Raw genomic sequence first — 21,010 nt, forward strand, 5'->3', positions numbered from 1 at the left:
GATAAATACAATTGATTGATTGCAAAAGCCCTGAGCTAGGTTGAGTTCTATGCCCAACCCCACCCTTTAGTTCCCCTTCCCTTCCTCCCCCTCCCAATGCTTTTACAGTCCCAAGAGTTTTGTTTTGTTTTTTATTTTATCCTTGTCTGTCTAAAGGAACACCCTTTGGACATTTCCTGGCATTGAAAAAAGCGAGTTTAATTGTCTAGAGAGAAAGCCTCTGAGTCTATGCAGTGATACCACCCCCTTCACGAGCTACTACTGAACCTAGTGAGAGCATAATGGGTCACGCACAAGGCATTGCTGACAGGATGGCAACAGATAACTGGAACAGATTCCTAACCTCTGCTGACTGAAACTTTGAATAGGAAAATGTCAATCAGACATGGTCTCATTCTGGGGCAGATTTGGGTTTCTCCAGGTGTTTCAGCCAGAAGACTGGGAAACTAACATTTAAAATTGGTGTGTTGGCCCCCAAACGAATTACCCAATCAATTCCCTTTGGGTCAGTGTACAAAATCTCTTCTGTCCTGTAACTCGAAGAAATAAAATGTCTGTCAATGATTTTCAAAGATACAAGTGAGGGGGGAAGAGAAAGAAAAAGAATATAAGGGGATAGTCTGGAGAACTGAGTCCTTGTGGGTTTTTTGGTGGAGTGAAATTTGGTCTGGGGCGCACTAGCTGGGAGTGAAAGAGGAAATCCCTGATATTCCAAAGACACCAGGCCAAACGTCTATGTGACACAGACAGTAAGAACTAATTTTTAGTTCTGTTTCTCATGGAGATTGCTTTCTTGGTTGGGTCCCATACTAAACAGTGGGCACTTCAATCAATGGAAGGAGCTGTTGGGTTGGCAAAGACGCTTTTCAAGTCACAAAGTTCCTAAGCCACTTCAGAGGCTTAGATGTCAAAGATATTAGAGTGCTGAGACTGGTTTTTGCCTTCAGTGAACCTAGTGCCTGCAGCAGATTTAGGAGATGTCAAAGATGAGCTTTCTCTCAGACTTGGAGCCTAAACTCTAGCAAGAGAACATTAAGGGAACATTGTCCTTTCACTTTCTAACTAGCGCTCATTGGAAATAGGAAATGTGATATCTAGGCACATTTGCATAGCCAACTGCTTAAGCAATATTGGAATATCATCATCAATCGTATTTATTGAGCACTTACTATGTGCAGAGCACTGTACTAAGCGCTTGGGAAGTACAAATTGGCAACATATAGAGACAGTCCCTACCCAACAGTGGGCTCACAGTCTAAAAGGGGGAGACAGAGAACAAAACCAAAGATACTAACAAAATAAAATAAATAGAATAGATATGTACAAGTAAAATAAATAAATAAATAAATAAATAGAGTAATAAATATGTACAAACATATATACATATATACAGGTGCTGTGGGGAAGGGAAGGAGGTAAGATGGGGGGGGATGGAGAGGGGGACGAGGGGGAGAGGAAGGAAGGGGCTCAGTCTGGGAAGGCCTCCTGGAGGAGGTGAGCTCTCAGCAGAGCCTTGAAGGGAGGAAGAGAGCTAGCTTGGCGGATGGGCAGAGGGAGGGCATTCCAGGCCCGGGGGATGATGTGGGCCGGGGGTCGATGGCGGGACAGGCGAGAACGAGGTACGGTGAGGAGATTAGCGGCGGAGGAGCGGAGGGTGCGGGCTGGGCTGTAGAAGGAGAGAAGGGAGGTGAGGTAGGAGGGGGCGAGGTGATGGAGAGCCTTGAAGCCCAGGGTGAGGAGTTTCTGCCTGATGCGCAGATTGATTGGTAGCCACTGGAGATTTTTGAGGAGGGGAGTAATATGCCCAGAGCGTTTCTGGACAAAGATAATCCGGGCAGCAGCATGAAGTATGGATTGAAGTGGAGAGAGACACGAGGATGGGAGATCAGAGAGAAGGCTGATGCAGTAGTCCAGAGGGGATAGGATGAGAGCTTGAATATGCTTTTATGTCTAGGTAAAAGCCACCATTTTATATTACATCCTTTACATTACTGATTCCCCAGAGACCTAATGTATTTATCATTTTTCTCACCATGTCTGTTATCCTCTGTGTTTTTCTCTCTCTTCTCAGGTGTTCTGTGTCTCAGATCTGAGCACTGTCTCATCCGCCTTTGTCTTTGAGGCTCCTGGTTTACCCATAATGCATCCTTTTCCTTTCACTTCTTTATTTCACCAAACCGTCTTCCTAAACCTACAGTATTCCTTCAGGCATATTTTTCTTTATTGTTTCGACCTTGAAATTGCTACGCCAACTTAATCCTTCCTCTGCAGGGCTGGCTGCCCTGTTAGTAAGTGCATGGAGGTTTTATATTTGGGACTTTCTTGCCTGATGAAAAGCTCATGTTGTTTGCTTTTGTATATGAAGACTCTTCAAGTCTCTGCTTAACTGGTGAGCCCCTTGATGTAGCCTTTTTGGCTTCCACCTGCCCCAGAAGAGTGCTGACAATCTTTGATTCCTACGTTACAACAGATTTCCCAGCCACCAAAATGGCCTGGAGACCACTCACGAGGACAATTTTTGGCGTGTTTTTGGAGAAGCTTTGGAGGACTTGGAAACATGTGGCCAGTCTGAGCTTTTGAGGGAGATTGAGGTAAATCCCTTTCCAATTTAGAATTGTATATATTGCCTGTTTGGTTCTCATCATCAAGAAGACTAAATTTCAAAAGCCTTGCACCCAAGGAAGGAGGGGGGCAGGGGGGAAGGGGGTGTGTGTGTGTGTGTGTGTGTGTGTGTGTGTGTGTGTGTGTGTGTGTGTGTGTGTGTGTGTGTGTGTGTGTGTGTGTGTGTGTGTGTGTGTGTGTGTGTGTGTTTTCAAATTTCACAAAATGCTTGAATTTTAAAGAAGGAACAACAAATCTGACTTGGAAGTAAATTTTATATCACTCTCCAGAGACTTTCTAAACAGCACCTTACAAAATGAGCTGTTCTTTTACCTAGGGTGGCAAATAGGGTGTGTGTATATGGTGGGTCTGTATATCAGATTAATTACCAATATTATCCCCCTGATGCATCATTTCCCCCCACTTTTTAAAGGGGGCCTGGCCACAGGACCCTCTGAGCTAGCAATGCTTGATCAAACTGCATTCTGGTGACCTCCAGAAATTCCATTGCCTGGTCAAGGAGCAGTGACTCTTATAATACACTGGGGCATTTTCCTACTTTGATGGCAAAAACAAGGGACTTGAGCTCATTGTGGGCAGGAATGTGTCTGTTGTTAAATTGTACTTTCCCATGTTCTTAGTACAGCACTTACACAGCAAGAGCTCAATAAATACAATTGAATGAATCACTGAATGAATACCATTAAATGAATATTTGCCCAGTATAGAACTGGCCCCAAGAATTCATTTTAGAAAAGGTAGACATCCCTTTCCAATTTGCATTTCTTGTGGATATGATGATTTGAGACCTACAAGCTGTTATAGATGCACAGCTAAGGATGGATATAGCTGGCTATGACCCATGGGAATAACAAATAGGGCCTCATGTGTTTGCATGGCAGTGGATTTTTCCACTAAAGGACTTGATATAATCCATCAACTAAACTAGTTCTGAAATGGGAAGGAAAAAAGAAAAAACATGGAAGTTTCTTATGACATTTGTGGTACCTGAGTCCATTACTTGGTTAGTTGGGAAGTTTTAGCTTCAGAATCATGAGAAATCCTAGGTCAATCAATCAATCAATCGTATTGATTGAGCGCTTACTGTGTGCAGAGCACTGTACTAAGCACTTGGGAAGTACAAGTTGGCAACATATAGAGACAGTCCCTACCCAACAGTGGGCTCACAGTCTAGAAGGGGGAGACAGAGACCAAAACCAAACATATTAACAAAATAAAATAAATAAAATAGATATGTACAAGTAAAATAAATAAATAGAGTAATAAATATGTACAAACATATATACATATATACAGGTGCTGTGGGGAAGGGAAGGAGGTAAGACGGGGGGATGGAGAAGGGGACAAGGGGGAGAGGAAGGAAGGGGCTCAGTCTGGGAAGGCCTCCTAGAGGAGGTGAGCTCTCAGTAGGGCCTTGAAGGGAGGAAGAGAGCTAGCTTGGCGGATGGGCAGAGGGAGGGCATTCCAAGCCAGGGGGATGATGTGGGCCGGGGATCGACGGCGGGACAGGCAAGAACGAGGCACGGTGAGGAGATTAGTGGCAGAGGAGCTGAGGGTGTGGGCTGAGCTGTAGAAGGAGAGAAGGGAGGTGAGGTAGGAGGGGGCGAGGTGATGGAGAGCCTTGAAGCTGAGGGTGAGGAGTGTCTACCTGATGCGCAGATTGATTGGTAGCCACTGGAGTACATGCCCAGAGCGTTTCTAGACAAAGACAATCCGGGCAGCAGCATGAAGTATGGATTGAAGTGGGGAGAGACATGAGGATGGGCGATCAGAGAGAAGGCTGATGCAGTAGTCCAGACGGGATAGGATGAGAGCTTGAACGAGCAGGGTAGCAGTTTGGATGGAGAGGAAAGGGCAGATCTTGGCAATGTTGCGGAGCAGCATTGCAGCACCATGCAGGTCCTTGCAGCACCATGTCCCTTGATCAAGCCCAATTCTCTTCCAGCACTTAGTACAATGCTCTTTAAAGAGGAAGTGTGAAAGTAATACATACTATTGTTACTAGGAGATTACTGTCTCCCTAGGTAAAAATGCATAAAAGAATTGAATGAGTTAACTAGCAAAGTAGTCTGGGCCTTCCAGTTCAGTCTCCTTGAAGGCCTCAGAAATCATTTGACTTGGAATTGTTTGGTCCAGGCACACCTGGGAATAACCGCCAAAGCAACTGCAGTTTAGAACAGAGGACTGTTCTCCTTGAGTTGAGGCTTAATGAAGATCACAACACCAAGAGGCAGTCAGGAACACAGAAGCAGATACTAAATGGGACTAATGCATCACCATAGCAAGCAACGACCTTTATGTGAACACGTGCTGTGGGGAGTGTTGGTGTTTATGAATATGTTTACGAATGTATCCATACACAGAGTAAACTTGATTATCTGGCTGTGGTTCATCCTTGTTGTCAGTTATCTATGCACTATCCACTGCTATGGGGGTTTGAGGGGAGGGCAGTGGTGTCATCGTCGGCCAAAAAGAGAAGATTTTGGTCTTTGTTGCAGTAGTCATGAAATTGAACAGGGCCTGTAATAATAATAATAATAATAATAATAATAATAATAATAATAGTATTTGTTAAGCACTTTCTATGTGCCAAGCACTGTTCTAAACCCTGGAGTAGATACAAGGTAATCAGGTTGTCCCACGTGGCGCTCACAGTCTTAATCCCCATTTTACAGATGAGGTAACTGAGGCCCAGAGAAATGAAGTGACTTGCCCAAGGTGACACAGCAGACACGTGGCAGAGCCAGGATTAGAACCAGTACCTTCTGACTCCCAGGCCCATGCTCTATCCATTACACCATACTGCTTCTCAATGAGTATGGCTTGGAATAAATCAAGCCTTGGAATACCTCTGGGCCAGGGACATCCAGACCTGCTCAAAGCTGCAGTGCTTGCAGGAAAGGTTGGAGGTTTTTTAGCTTGGATACATCACTGCCCCATTTTTCCCCACTCTACCCTCGACTCACAGTGGGAAGGTGGGAATCCCTCCTCCCAACTGGCTGCACAGCTACTGTGTTTTCTCACTGTGGAGTGAGTCTTGGGGGATGGATGAACAGCCAATCAGGAGCAAAGGTTTTGAAGATCTGTGCAGTGACATTTGGCAGTTTCTTGACTGATTCACCACCTGGTAGATGGATATGGTGACACATAAATCCAAAAGCTAACGTATGCCCCATAGGACTTATTTTGGGGTTATCAATGCTTTTCAGTTTGCTTGTTCAATGGAACCAGAGGTTGAACTGGTTAGTCAAGAGTTCACGTTAAATTGTGTGTGTTGGGGGGGGGGGGGGGGGGGGGGGGAGAGAAAGAGAGAGAGAGAGAAAGTTTTCAGAATCCTTCAGGCTGAAGTTTCTCCACATCTGCACCAGTCTCCTAGGTGGGCGGGGGAGTGAGATCAGGCAGGAGGTTAACAGCCAGTCACTTCCCCATTATCAAATTCCCATTCCTCTGCACCTCCTTCCACCATTTGTCCTGTCTCTGTCCCTCAGTGTTAATTTTATCCTGAAAAATATTGTTTATGTTTTATAAAGTGCAATATATCACTTGGCCTTCTTTGCCCCTGCCCTCTTTGGGGTCATTCAACCTTCTGCAGGAAAACCACTTCCAAAACCACTCAATACATCATCCTCTTTGAGAAAACCATTCTAGAGCATTATTTAATGAGGATAACTAAAAATGAATGACAAAGAAAGCTCATCCAATGCTTTTATTTATTTGCTGAGAGAAAAAACCTTTGTATCATAGACAACCACTCTTTTCTGCTTTTTCAGTGTGCAGACTGAGAATCTATTCTGATACTTTTTTTCTATTAAGTTCTAGCCCTTTCACCACCTAAAATCACTTACCCTGACTCTTCTCCCCACCCTCATAGCTTTAATTCTGCCCTCTCCTCTGCCTGGCAACAATACCTCTCCACCCTCATTGACTCCCATACCCACTGCCCGCATCAGCTGTTTCAAATGCTTAACTCCCTCCTCAAACCTCTGTCCCCAGTCCTCCACCCCCACTTTTGCCCCTAATGACCTGGCCACACACTTTATTGATAGAATTGAAACCATCAAGAGTGATCTCCCCTGCTCCTCTCCAGTTCCTCCCTCTTTCTGCCCCTTCTTCAACTCTCCCATTTTTCCCACTTTCCCTCCCACTTTGTCCTAAAATTCGTCCCCTCCACCTGCACCTCCGACCCCCACCCTTAACACCTTATAAAAACACTTGCCCTTTCCCTTCTTCCCTCCCTGGTCACTATTTTCAATCATTCACTTTCCAACGTTTTCTTCCCCACTGCTTTCAAACACGTACATGTATCCCCTAACATCAGTAGTATTTATTGACTAAGAATTTATCCTATCCTCCCTCGATCCCACTGCTCCCTCCAGTTATCACCCCATCTCCCTCCTACCATTTCTCTCCAAACTCCTCGAGGGAGTTGTCTACATCCATTGCTTCTACTTCTTCTCCTCCAAGTCACTCCTTTACCCCATCCAATTTGGCTTCTGCCCCCTTTACTCCACAGAAACTGCCCTCTCACTGGTCACCAATGACCTTCTTCTTGCCAAATCCAATGACTTCTACTCCATCCTAATTAAGCCTCCTCAACCTCTCCTTTGACATTTGGCCACCCCATTCTCCTGGAAAAATGATCTAACCTGGCTTCACTTATATGGTCCTCTCCTGGGTTTCCTCTTATCTCTCTGACCTCTCATTCTCAATGTCTTTTGCAGGCTCTTCTAACTGTGGCATTCCCTCAAGGCTCAGATCTTGGTCCCCTTCTATTCTCCATCTTCACCCATTCCCTTGGAGAACTCATTCGCTTCCACAGCTCTGTGTGGATCTACCATCTCTATGTGGATGATTTCCAAATTTACATCTCAACCCCTGATCTCTCTCTTTCTCTGCAACTTCACATTTCCTCCTGCCTTCAGGACATCTCCATTTAGATGTCCTGCCAACACCTCAAATTGCATATGTCCAAAACAGAGCTCTTCATCTACCCACCCAAATCCTATCCTCCCCCTGTTTTTCCAATCACTGTAGATGGATACTACTATCCCTCTTAACTCACAAGCTCATGGCCTAGGCATTATCCTTAACTCCTCTCCCTCTATTTCTACCCCCATATTCAGTCTGTCACCAAATCCTGTCAGTTCTATCTTCGCAACATTATTAAAATCTGCCCTTTCCTCTCCAACCTAACTGCCACTATGCTGATTCAAGCATTTATCATATCCTGCCTTGACTACTACTACTGCTGACCTCCCTTTCTCCTGTCTCCCCACTCTAGACCCTATTTCACTCTGCTTCCCAGATCATTTTTCTAAATAAAAGTTCAGACCACATCTACTAACTCCTAAAGAACCTCCAGTGGTTGCCAGTCCACCAGAAACTCCTTAGCAACTGCTTTAAAGCACTCAATCATCTTGCTCCCTCCTACAACCCAGTCCATACTCTTATCTCCTCTAACTCCAACTTTCTCATTGTGCCTCAATCTCATCTATCTCACTGTCAACCCGTTGCCTACATCCCACCTCTGGCCTGGAACTCTCTCCCTCTTTACGTACAACAGACCACCACTTTTGCCACCTTCAAAGCCTTATTAAAATCACATCTCCTCCGAGAGGCCTGACCCAACTAAGCTCTCATTTCCCTTACTCCCTCACTTCATTCATTCATTCCATCAGATGTGTTAAGCACTTACTATGTGCGGAGCACATCCCTTGGAATTAGATAAGCAATTAGCAGATGAATACTCTATGCATTCCCATGAACCAGCAAAGCTTTCAGAGTAGAAAATTTAAGTCTAAAAGATTTGTACAATTTAATCTGATTTCAAATCATTAAAAAAATTAATGTTAAACCCCAAATCCCTAAAAGAAAATGTTACACTTTTTTAAAGTTTTTCTTAACATTTGCACTGCTAAAATGGAATTACATTGAGTTATGAATCCAACCTAATTCAGCCGCTGGTTTTTGTTGAACTCCGCTTTAAGGAAATCTTACATTATAGTACACGTGCCTTGACTGATGCCACATATACACATGCACAGACTTTTCTTCTGACCTCACATTGCATTCTATACAGATAGTGTATGTTATCTGAAGAACTTTCCCTATCAAACAATCAATCAACCCATGGTATCTATTGAGTGTTCCCTATGTGCAGAACACTATACTAAGTGCTTGGGAGAATACAACAGAATTGGTAGATATGAGTCCTACTCACAATCACTTTCTATACAAAATGCATACTGAAAGACAAATCATGGACTAACTGAATGTGTTGGACTTTTAGTCTCTGCTCTAATTTATTTCTATTACTGCCAACAAATTACCTTTCTAACTCTTTCCATGAAGATTAGGTTGCATAATGGGATTTGATGCCTGGGGATAGGCATGACTGAAATGTGTTTTCTGTAGCCACAAATGCTAAAATTCAAGAGCTTCTGCCATTCCCTTAAATTGTGCCATTAGTGGATTTTGGAAGGTAAGAGCTCCTGATTGAAATGGATTTAAACTGATTTGAGTTGAAACCCTGTCCCAGCATAAAGATTGTGAGCCTGGGTGTCAGGAGACCCATATTCTAGTTTTAGTTCTGCTGGGTGACACTGAACAAGTCACTTAACCTCTCTAGGCCTCAATTTCCTCATCTGTAACGGATCTATCCTGGATACACTAATGGATTTGCCGCATACAGGGTCTGTGGGTTTTTTTTCAAGCCTGCCTCTTGGTCTCCAAATCTTCATGAAGGTCTTGCTTAAGGAGAGAGACTCCTGTCCCAATTGCTGCCCATCGGCCTGATCTGTCTGCCGGAGTGGCTTCCCAATAATCCACTGTTATATTCCATTGTTTGAGACTGTGCTTCATTAGGGCTTCAAATGGTTTATTCTGCCCTCCTGGTTTGCGGGTGCCCCCTTTCATTTCACCCTATAATCAATCTGTCAATCTATCATTCATTTTATGGAGCTCTTACTGTGTGCAGGACACTGTACTAAGTGCTTGGGAGAGTACAAACAAAAATATAATAGACACATTCCCTGCCCACAGTAGCTGCGTAGTTATCCTGCTGTCACTGATTCTTCTCACATGCCCTACCCAATGGAACTGTGTTGTTGTGGGAGTTGCTTCAATACTGATGAGTTGAATGCATTCCAGGGCCTCATTGTTGATAATCTTGTCCTACCATTTAATAGTATGATTTGCTGATGGTGCTGGTGAAACTGCTTTAGGAGATGAATATGTTCTCTGTTAGAAGTCCAAGTCTCACAGCCACATACGAGGTTAGACTTTCAACTTGGTATGGAGTATGATGCTTCTTTGTTGCCATACTCTCTTTTGCGGTCTGCCGAAAACCTTGCTGGCCCATTTTGTTTTCTATCTGTTTGTCTCTCCTTGCATCACTGAACAATGAACTTTCTAAGTAGAAAGATTCTGTAACAAAACAAGATTCTGTTTTGCCTATTTAAATCATTGTGTGAAGGGTTTCTCAGATGTAGGCTGGTATGTAACATGGGTCTTTTTTCTCTTGTTGTCAGACCATAGCATTGTCCTGAATCTGCAAAGAAATTCATAAGCATTTGTAAGTCTTCTTGTGTATGTGCTTCTAGAGCCCAATCATCTGAACCTCTGTCTCAGGGACTTTTGATGATGCTTATAGTCTGTTGAACTGGAATAGTTTCTTGGTGGATCAGAAGTGTACTCTGACTCCAGCTTCCAGGCTCTCGCTGCATCCTCAAGCAAAACAGCATTAACTAGGTTGAACAGAACTGGTCCTATGATCCAGCCCTGCTTAACTCTGATGGTGATGGAAAAAGTAACAAACAGGGCCCCTTCAACTATACGACTACCATGGAGGATTTTCATGGACTGAGATTCAGGTGAATTTCTCAGAATGGCAAAATGCTTAGTGACTACCAGAACCCTGGTCTATTGATGATGGCAAATGCTTTTGTAATAACTGTGGTAGTGTGGTATTTGTTGAGCAAATGTGTCAAACACCATTCTAAGCACTGTGGAAGAAGCAAGATGATCAGGTCAGAAACAGTCCCTGACCCACCCAGGGCTCATAATCTAAGTAGGAAGGATAATGAATCCCCATTTTACAGATGAGGTAGCTAAGGCACAGAGAAAGAAGTTAAGTGACTTTCCTGAGGTCACACAGCAAACACGTGATGGAGCCCGGGCCCTCTGATTCCCAGGCCCGTGCTCTCTCCACTGGGCTATGCTGTCCCCATTGTGCAGATAACTTCATGAACACCAGTATGTATGTCTTGATGTTGTTATCATCACTTTTCCTGCATCTGTTGTGCTGAAAAGAGAAATGTGGCCTAGTGGAAATAGCATGGGACTAGGAGTCAGGTAAATTGGTTTCTAATTCCAGTTTTGTCAATGTCTTGATGTGTAACTTGATTAAGTCACTTAACTTCTCTGTGTCAGTTTCCTCAACTTGAAAATAAGGATTAGATACTCACTCTTGCTACCGCTTAATCATAGTCCCTGTGGGACAGAGACTGTCTGGTCTGAATATCTTATTTCTACCCCAGTGCTTGGAACAAAGTAAGTACATAACAATACTATTAGTATTATTATTGTTATTTCACCAGACTCTGAGGACACAATGGTTTGCCTGTCCTTACATCTGTGACTCCACCCCTTTATGACTTATAAAAATACTTGCCCCCTCCTTTTTTCTCCTCCTTGACTACTATCTTCAACTGTTCACTTTCCAGTGATTTCTTCCCCATTGCTTTCAAACATGCTCTTGTCTCCCCATCCTAAAAAAAACTCTCCCTTAACCCAACGACTCCCTCCAGTTATTGCCCCATCACCCTCTCACCATTCCTCTTGAGACTTCTTGAGCAATTAGCCTATACTCACTTAATCAATCAATCAATCAATCATATTTATTGAACACTTACTTTGGGTAGAGCACTGTATGAAGCACTTGGGAGAGTACAGCATAACAGAGTTGGTATATATTTTCCCTGCCCACGAGGAGCTTACAGTCTGGAGGGGGAAAGAAGCCTTCACGTCCTCTCCTTCAGTTCTCTACTCCCTCCAATCTGACTTCTGTCACCTTCACTTCACCAAAACTACCCTCTCAAAGGTCACCGATGACCTCTTTTTGGCCAAATTAAGCGGCCTTTACTCCATCCTAATCCTCCCCAACTTTTCAGCTACCTTAGATACTGTGGACCACGCCCTCTTCCTGGAAACATTATCTAACCTTGGCTTCACTGACACTGTCCTCTCTTTGGTCTCCTCTTATCTCTCAGCCCTCTCAGTTTCAGTCTCTTTCATGGGCTCCTCCTATGGCTTCCACCCCCAAACTGTGGGAGTCCCTCAAGGCTCAGTTCTGAGTCCCTTTCTATTCTCCATTTACATCAACTCCCTTGGAGAATTCATTCGCTCCCATGGCTTCAACTGCCATTGCTGTGAAGATGAATCCCCAAACTACCCCTGATCTCTCTCCTTCTCTGTAGTCTCATATTTCTTCCTGCCTTCAAGACACCACTGTCTCACAACTCGTAACCTTGGCTTATCCTCAACTCATCTCTCTCATTCAACCCTCATATTCAATCTGTCACCAAATCCTGTCAGTTCTAGGTACATAACATTGCCAAAATCTGTCCTTTTCTCTCCATCCAAACTGCTACTCTGCTGATCCAAACACTTATCATAGCCTACCTTGATTATTGCATCAGCCTCCTTGCTGACTTCCCTGCCCCCGGTCTCTCCCCACTTCACTCTGCTGCCTGGATCATTTTTCTAAAAAAAAAAGTTCAATCATTCCACATTTCCCCACTTCTCAAGAACCTCCAGAGCTTGCCCATGCATTTCATGTCAAACAGAAACTCCTTAGCACTGGCTTTAAAGCACTCAATAACTTTGCCCCCTTCTACCTTGCCATGTTGATTTCTTACTATAAACTCAACCCACACCCATTGCTCTGCTAATGCCAACCTACTCACTATACCTTGATCTCGGCTATCTAGCTGCCCTCTCACCATTGCCAGCCTCTGGCCTGGAACTCCCTCCCCCTTCATGTCTGACAGATCATCACACTCCCCACCTTCAAAGACTTATTGCAATCACAGCTCCTCCAAGAGGCCTTACACAAGTCCTCTAATCCCCTACTCCTTCTCCCTTCTACATCCTCTATTCACTTAGATCTGTACACTTGAAATACTTGACATACACTCCACCCTCAGCCCTTTGGGCTTAAATGTCTAGACTGTAAGCTCCTGGGGGCAGAGATCATGTCTACCAACTCTGTAATAGTATACTCTCCCAAGTGCTTAGTAGAGTGTTTTACACATATTAAGTGTTCAATAATGTGCAAGATGCTCAGAATTTCCTCAAGGTCACAGCCCCCATTGCAACTAAACATAAGAGAAATGTCAGTGGAAGAAATAGTGAATTCTTCCCTTCTGCACCACCTTGACTTATTCCCTTTATTCATCCTCCCTCCCAGCCCCACAGTATTTATGTATAAATATGTATAGTATAAAACTGTAATTTTATTTATTTAGATTAATGTCTCTCGCCTCCTCTATATTGTAAGCTCGTTGTGGGCAGGGAATGTGTCTGTTATATTGTTGTATTATATTCTTCCAAGTGCTTAGTAGTGTGCTCTGCACACAGTAAGCACTCAATAAATATGACTGACTGACTGACTGACAGTAAGCATTCAATAAATACCATCGATTGATTGATTGTTGCAAGCTCCTAGTAACCTTCCAGACAAAGGATTCCTCAAGTTGCAAAATGTCCTATAATTAATCAATCAATCATATTTATTGAGCGCTTACTGTGTGCAGAGCACTGTACTAAGCGCTTGCGAAGTACATGTTGGCAACACATAGAGACGGTCCCTACCCAACAGTGGGCTCACAGTCTAGAAGGGGGAGACAGAGAACAAAACCAAACATACTAACAAAATAAAATAAATAGAATAGATATGTACAAGTAAAATAAATAAATAAATAAATAAATAAATAAATAAATAAATAAATAGAATAATAAATATGTACAAACATATATACATATATACAGGTTCTGTGGGGAAGGGAAGGAGGTAAGATGGGGGGGATGGAGAGGGGGACAAGGGGGAGAGGAAGGAAGGGGCTCAGTCTGGGAAGGCCTCCTGGAGGAGGTGAGCTCTCAGCAGGGCCTTGAAGGGAGGAAGAGAGCTAGCTTGGCGGATGGGCAGAGGGATGGCATTCCAGGCCCGGGGGATGACGTGGGCCGGGGGTCGATGGCGGGACAGGTGAGAACGAGGTACGGTGAGGAGATTAGTGGCGGAGGAGCGGAGGGTGCGGGCTGGGCTGTAGAAGGAGAGAAGGGAGGTGAGGTATGAGGGGGCGAGGTGATGGAGAGCCTTGAAGCCCAGGGTGAGGAGTTTCTGCCTGATGCGCAGATTGATTGGTAGCCACTGGAGATTTTTGAGGAGGGGAGTAATATGCCCAGAGCGTTTCTGGACAAAGATAATCCGGGCAGCAGCATGAAGTATGGATTGAAGTGGAGAGAGACACGAGGATGGGAGATCAGAGAGAAGGCTGATGCAGTAGTCCAGACGGGATAGGATGAGAGCTTGAATGAGCAGGGTAGCGGTATGGATGGAGAGGAAAGGGCGGATCTTGGCAATGTTGCGGAGCTGAGACCGGCAGGTTTTGGTGAAGGCTTGGATGTGAGGGGTGAATGAGAGAGCGGAGTCGAGGATGACACCAAGGTTGCGGGCTTGTGAGATGGGAAGGATGGTAGTGCCGTCAACAGTGAGCTATAAGTCTAGCTCTCCCAACTTTAATTGTTTGGGAGCACACTAATCAGGGTGTCTCCATCTTAGATATCATCACAGAAAAATTGGCCCTCTATCATATTGAAGAACACAGTTGCTCCTTCACTGTGAACTCTAAGATGGCAGGGCCATGAAAATGTAGGAACCTGCTGGAAAGCTCAATCCCATTGCTGCACCATGATGCACATATGTTGAAAATTTCTGCTCTAAGAGAACCTGGGAACTTGGAAGCTTTGACATGCCAGTAATATGTACTGTTCACTTCACTCCTCTAATGGCAACCTACTCACTGTACCTCGATCTCATCTATCTCGCCACTGACCTCTCGCCCACATCTTGCCTCTTGCCTGGAACGCCCTCCCTCTTCATATCTGACAGAAAATTACCCTCCCCACCTTCAAAGCCTTATTGAAGGCCCATCTCCTCCAACAGGCCTTCCCTGACCAAGCCCTCATTTCCTCTTTTCCCATTACCTTTTGTGTCGCCCTGATTTGCGATTTGCTCTCTTTATTCACCCCACCTCTCAGTTCCACAGCACTTATTTACATATCTGTAATTTTATATATTTATATTAATGTCTGTCTCCCCATCTAGACTGTGAGCTCATTATGGGTAGGGAACTACCAACTCTGTTATATTGTTCTCTCCTAAGCACTTAATACAGTGCTCTGCACTAAGTGCTCAGTAAATATGATTGATTGATTGATTCTACTTGGACTGTGAGCCACATATGTCTGACCTGATTCTCTTCTATCTTCCCAAGTGCTTAGTACAGTGTTTGGAACATAGTAAGTACCTTTTTAAAATGGTATTTGTTAAACACTTACTATGCATAAAGCACTGTTCTAAGCACTGGGGTAGATACAAGATAATTATGTCCCATGTGGGACTCACAGTCTAAGTAGGAAGGAGAACAGGTATTGAAGCCCCATTTTATGGTTGAGGAAACTGAGGCACAGTGAAGTTATGTGACTTGCCCTAGGTCTCACAGCAGGCAAATGGCAAGTTCAACAACATTTAAACGTTTACAATAACCAAGACCTCAGAAATAGTAAATTCTCTGCCTTTTTCAGATTAAGGAAGGAAAAACTTTAAGCAAATATGGAGAAGTGATTATCATCAGCAATCTGGGACCAAAGGTTCATGCCCTGGCTTCCATTCTTATACTTGGAGAAGCTATAGATGCGAGTGGCTTAGTTGTGTCAACAATGCTGATCTGCCAGTATAGAAAAAGGTTTCCTGAAAAAAAGATCCTTCCTGCCAACTAAGGAAGCAAGGCATATAGGGGGTACATGACCTTATGTTTTAGAGTCATTTTTGTGTAAGTTGGTCAGGAATTTCCTCTTTTTCATATCATCATCAATAGTATTTATTTAGCACTTATTATGTGCAGAGCACTGTACTAAGTGCTTGGGGGAATACAACAGAGTTGGTAGACATGTTTCCTGCCCACAATGAGGTTACAGTCTAGAAGGGGAGAGAGACATCAATATAAATAAATAATTTATAATACGTAATTCATATATATGTGTACATAAGTGCTGTGGGGTTGACGGCGGGACAAATTTCAAATGCCCATAGGTCAAGTGCATAGTGCATAGATGGCGCAGAAGGGAGAGGGAGTTGGGGAAGAAAAGCTTAATTAAGGAAGGCCTCTTGTAGGGGATATGACTTGAATAAGCCTCTGAAGGTGGGAAGAGTGGTAGTCTGGCATATATGGAGGGAGAGGGAGTTCCAGACCAGTGGGATGACGTGGGAAAGGGGTCAGCAGCAAGATAGATGAGATCGGGGCCCAGTGAGCAAGCTGGTGCTACAGGAATGAAGTGTGTGGGATGGGCTGTAGTAGGAAGTCGGGGAGGTAAGGTAGGAGGGACAGAGCTGATTGCATGCTTTAAAGTTGATGATGAAGAGTTTCTGTTTGATGTGGAGGTGGATAGACAATCACTGGAGGTTCTTGAGGAGTGGGGAAACATGGACTGAACTTTTTTTAGAAAAATGATCCGGGCAGCAGGCTGAAGTGGAGAGAGACAGGAGACAGGGAGGTCAGCAAGGAGGTAGATGGTAACTGTTTGGATGGAGAGGAAAGGAAGGATTTTAGCAATGTCATGAAGGTTGGACTGGCAGGATTTGGTAACAGATTGAATATGTCGGTTGAATGAGAGAGACGAGTTTGGGATAATGCCGGGGGTATTGTGAGATAAAGAGGTATTGTGTGTGAGACAAGGAGCATGGTGGTGTTGTCTACAGCGATGGGAAAGTCAGGGTGAGGGTAACATTGGGTGGGAAGATGAGGAGATCTGTTTTGGACATGTTTAGCTTGAGGTGTCAGTGGGACATCCAGATAGAGATGTCCTGAAGGCAGGAGGAAATGTGAGACTGCAGAGAAGGAGAGAGGTCAGGGCTGGAGATGTAGAATTGGGAATCATCCACATAGATATGGTTGTTGAAGCCATCAATCAATCAGTGATATTTATTCAGCCCTATGTGCAGAGCACTGTTCTAAGCACTTGCAAGAGTACAATACAACAGAGTTTGGAGACACTTTCCTTGCTCATAGAAAATTTACATTCTAGAGGGGGAGACAATTTATAAAAATACAAAATTTAGAATATATAATTTGAAGATATGTTCATGGGAGCGAATGAGTTTGTCAAAAGAGTGAGAATAGATGGAGAATAGAAGAGAACCCAGAACTGAGCCTTGAGGAACCCCCACTTTCAGAGTGTGGGAGGGCAGAGGAGGAGCCTGCAAAAGAGTCAGAGAAGGAGCGATCAGAGAGATAGGAGGAGTACTAGGATAGGATAGTGTCAATGAAGCCAAGGTTGGATAAAGTTTCCAGGTGAAGGGGATGGTCGACAGTATTGAAGACAGCTGAGTGGTCTAGGAGAATTAGGATAGAGTAGAGGCCATCAAATTTGGCAAGAAGAAGGTCATTGGTTACCTTAAAGAGGCTTGTTTCTGTGAAGTGAAGGGAGAAGAAACCAGATTGGAGGGGATCAGGAAGAGAACTGGAGGAGAAGAAGTGGAGAAAGTGGGTGTAAGCAACTCTATTATGAAGTTTGGAGAGGAATGGTAGGAAGGAGATAGGGCAATAACCGGAGGAGGTGGAGAGTGGAAGAGTTGTTGGTGACATCCACATGGATGTGAAAGTCCTTAATTGAAGTCTCCATCCTGGAGCTGGCGAATGAGAAAAGTAATACCTCAAACCCAAATCCCTATAGTCTGCAAACCCAAAAGTCATGCATAAAATTGGACTGTAATAGAGTCCACACCTCTTAAAAAACTGCTCTTGACTCCTTGAATGACTTGGCTCTTACTCATTAAAGAGTGTTTCTGCTGGATATATCACAGCAATTAGAAATGCCTACCTCCTTCCCACCCTCTTTCCTGAATAATAATATTAATAATAGTAATAATAATAATGATATTGATGGTATTTGTTAAGTGCTTACTATGTGCCAAGCACTGTTCTAAATGCTGAGGTAGATACAAGGTAATCAAATTATCCCACATGGGGCTCACTCTCCTAATCCCCATGTTAACAGATGAGGTGACTGAGGCACAGAGAAGTTAAGTGACTTGCCCAAAGTCACACAGCTGATAAGAGGCAGAGCCAGGATTAGAACCCACAACCTCTGACTCCCAAGGCTGTGCTCTTTGCACTAAGCTACACTGCTTCTCAAACCAAGTGCTCAAATCCCATCATCACTATTATTATTGTTAGAATGTGAAAGGAGGCATATGTTTGAGGCAAGGCAAACTTTGCATGAGCTGCAAGACCAGAAAGTTAACATGAAGTGAGAAGGTGCAATAAGAAATACCGATATTAAAATTCAGTATTGCTCTCATGAGAGAGCACTAGATGAAGAGCATTATAGCAAGGGAATCCCTGTCTATATACAACTATAACTTTGTGGCTTAAGCAAACTTGTGTTTAGTAAAACAGGTAAGTATTGGTAGCAATTTAGGATGGGGTGATGGGTATGATGGTGAATGCACAGGCATTCTAAGAACGTAGGCAGGGATGACATAAGTTAGTTCATGGATCTGGTAGAAGAGCTGGAACAAATGTGAAGATGGAAGCACAGCAATGTACATCTGTGCTATCCTGAAGACTGGAATGGTTCCACATATTTTATTTAAACCTGGGGAATTCACTCTATGCTGACCTCAATTTAGCAGGTGGTACTTTTGGATTCCTGTCACACAGCAGGGTGATTTATCTCAATAACAGATCATTATAATGCTCCTATTGTTATGATGTGTTCAGATCAGATTCACTTGAGAAATCAAGATGCATGATAATGATTTGCTAATAATGATTATATTAGACATTGGGATAGGTGGAGGACAATTGTTTTTTGCAAAAGACTTCAGCCAAACCAACATTATTAGCCTGAGCTTATTTGTCAATTAGGGATCGTAGCTTTTCTCTGCTGAGAAAACCCCCTCGTGAAAACCTGGTGTAGTGCTCTGGCTGCCATTTTGAGGATAGTTTTGTACTATAGTATTCATTCCATAACGCACAGTCAACCAGAATTCTTAGGGTCAGTTGCCCGTCTAAATGCACATGAATGATTTCCTCAGTACTTATCATTACCCTCTCCATTGCCCTGCTTCCTGAGTCTTCTAGTCCCTTCCAAAACAGTCTTGTCTCTTCCCATCCAGTCCTTCCCACCTGCTCTGCTGTTCCACCTTTCCTTTGTTCAGCTCAGTCTGGTGTGGCTCTTCTCCGTCTCGGTTTGGTTAACTTGCCACCTTCTCCACAGGCATCCGTCATGACAGGGAGTGTGCACAGCTTGGGCCTTGAAGGGAGCCCATTAATCATGGATTCGGTGGGACAGCCAGGGCTGAGTTCCCTGAGGAAAGGGATTTCCCACCACCGGGCCAAAGGGCAGAGCGATGACCACGCTTCGCCCCCCAAGAAAAGTGAGAGGAGCTTGGATATGAAGATGATCAAGGAAGAGATGCAGGAAATCATGTCTCCGACCCCCCTTGAATTACACAAGGTCGGTGTCTGGAAGTAGTGCAGTGTCCTGAGGAGGATTTGGGTAACAGAGAGCATCTGACCATTCTGCATGTCATCATGGAGAGTGTGGAAAATATGGTTTGACTGATCAGAATAAACCTATTCTTCTTAACCCGTATCACTCATGCCCATCATGTTTTTCACCGAGAGGGAAGAGAGTTGTCCTTGCCTTGTCCCACTCCCACATCTCCATCCTCCTAATTGGTTTTGTGGACTTGTCTTTCACTGTTGTATCTCAATGCTTCAATGGAACTAGGCCAGATAAAGCAAGCAGAAGGATGATGCCTTTCCAACTTCTCTTCCATTTGAACCACATGAGGTGCAACTGGAAGAAAAGGAATGTGAAAAAGAACAGTGTAGTTCAAGGCCAAGCAGATTGGCCTACCACTCACTCCTTTTTACTGGAAAAAGGGGGTGGGCAGACATTTCCGGCAATTCTAATTTACACCAGAGGACTGCTACAGGTTGCAGGAGGCACCTAAGAATAACACAGGGGTTGGTTGGTCTTTGTCAATCTTATCCGAGATATGCAAACTCCTCATCACTCCTCTGGAGAAGAAGGCACCTGGTTGGATAAAAACATGTGGGTGAGAGATTCAGAAGCTACCTCAGGGCTGCTACTTTATGTCATTTTCCTCCCTCAGTGTCCTTCAGCCTCAATTTGTATTGATTCACCAAAGTTGTGGAGAATGCGGGATATCCACTCTGTATGTACTGAAGAATTTGTTCCTTAAGTAAACACCTCCAGAAGAAGATCTATGTGATAAGTTGTATGGCAGCATCTTACTTATCAACACCGACATGAAGACTGTCGAGCCATATTTGAAATGACAGTAGATGTCATTGCAAGACAAAAGAGGCATGATACAAGGAATTAATTAATTCCTTGTATTAAGTGTGAACAGTCAGTCACATGTCCCTCCTCTTTAAACTAGGTGCCACTGGGAGAAGACGTGGACCTAGGCAATGCTGTTTTGGAAGTTGAACCAGTTGAGAAATAAGGATTCTTAGATGGAGTTTGGTTGGAACCAGGATTCCTAGGATCCTCCTTGGAGCTCGTTGGGATACTGGGGGGCCCAGATCTACCCCTACCCCCTTGGAGGAGCTCTGCTTGTCCCAGACAGCCCAAAGTGGGCATCAAATAGTGGTCCTTGTTTACCCAAAAACCACTTCATTGTTTAGGACTCTGTAGAGCCAGCAAACAAGCTGGTGGTGGTGGCTTGGACTGTGACAGCAGGTCTGCCAACCTTAGAGAGTAGCAAAGTGATCACTGCCCTCCCCAGGAAGGTACTTGGATCCTCCCCAAGGTGCTGTTTGTGACTGATATTCTAGTACATTCTCGTTGCTTGTACTTTTTTTTATCTTTCTTTCTGGAAATCTGGTGGAGAGCCGAATATGAAAACATTTATTTCCTCAACCTTCATATCTCGAGATGAACTACTCCTCGTGTTTAATTACTCCTTAAGGGATTGATAAATATCAATGTTTGTAACCCTCTAAATCCAGCAAGGAGGCAGAGAAAGAGGAAATCACTTAACTTCTTCCTTCGGGTTTGATTGTAGTTATTT

At 44.0% G+C, this 21,010-nt stretch overlaps 1 protein-coding gene across 1 annotated transcript in view; it reads left to right on the top strand.

The window, feature by feature from the left end:
• GRIP2 (glutamate receptor interacting protein 2) overlaps nucleotides 1-21,010 on the top strand; it is a 601,447-nt gene that overhangs the window by 578,368 nt on the left and 2,069 nt on the right. Inside the window, exons 21-22 of the mRNA XM_038772646.1 lie at nucleotides 2,471-2,591; nucleotides 19,183-19,422. Coding sequence (XP_038628574.1) covers nucleotides 2,471-2,591; nucleotides 19,183-19,422 — 361 coding nt within the window. The remainder of the gene's footprint in view (nucleotides 1-2,470; nucleotides 2,592-19,182; nucleotides 19,423-21,010) is intronic.

The sequence above is a fragment of the Tachyglossus aculeatus genome, chromosome X1 (assembly GCF_015852505.1).
Source record: "Tachyglossus aculeatus isolate mTacAcu1 chromosome X1, mTacAcu1.pri, whole genome shotgun sequence".
Lineage (NCBI taxonomy): Eukaryota > Metazoa > Chordata > Mammalia > Monotremata > Tachyglossidae > Tachyglossus > Tachyglossus aculeatus.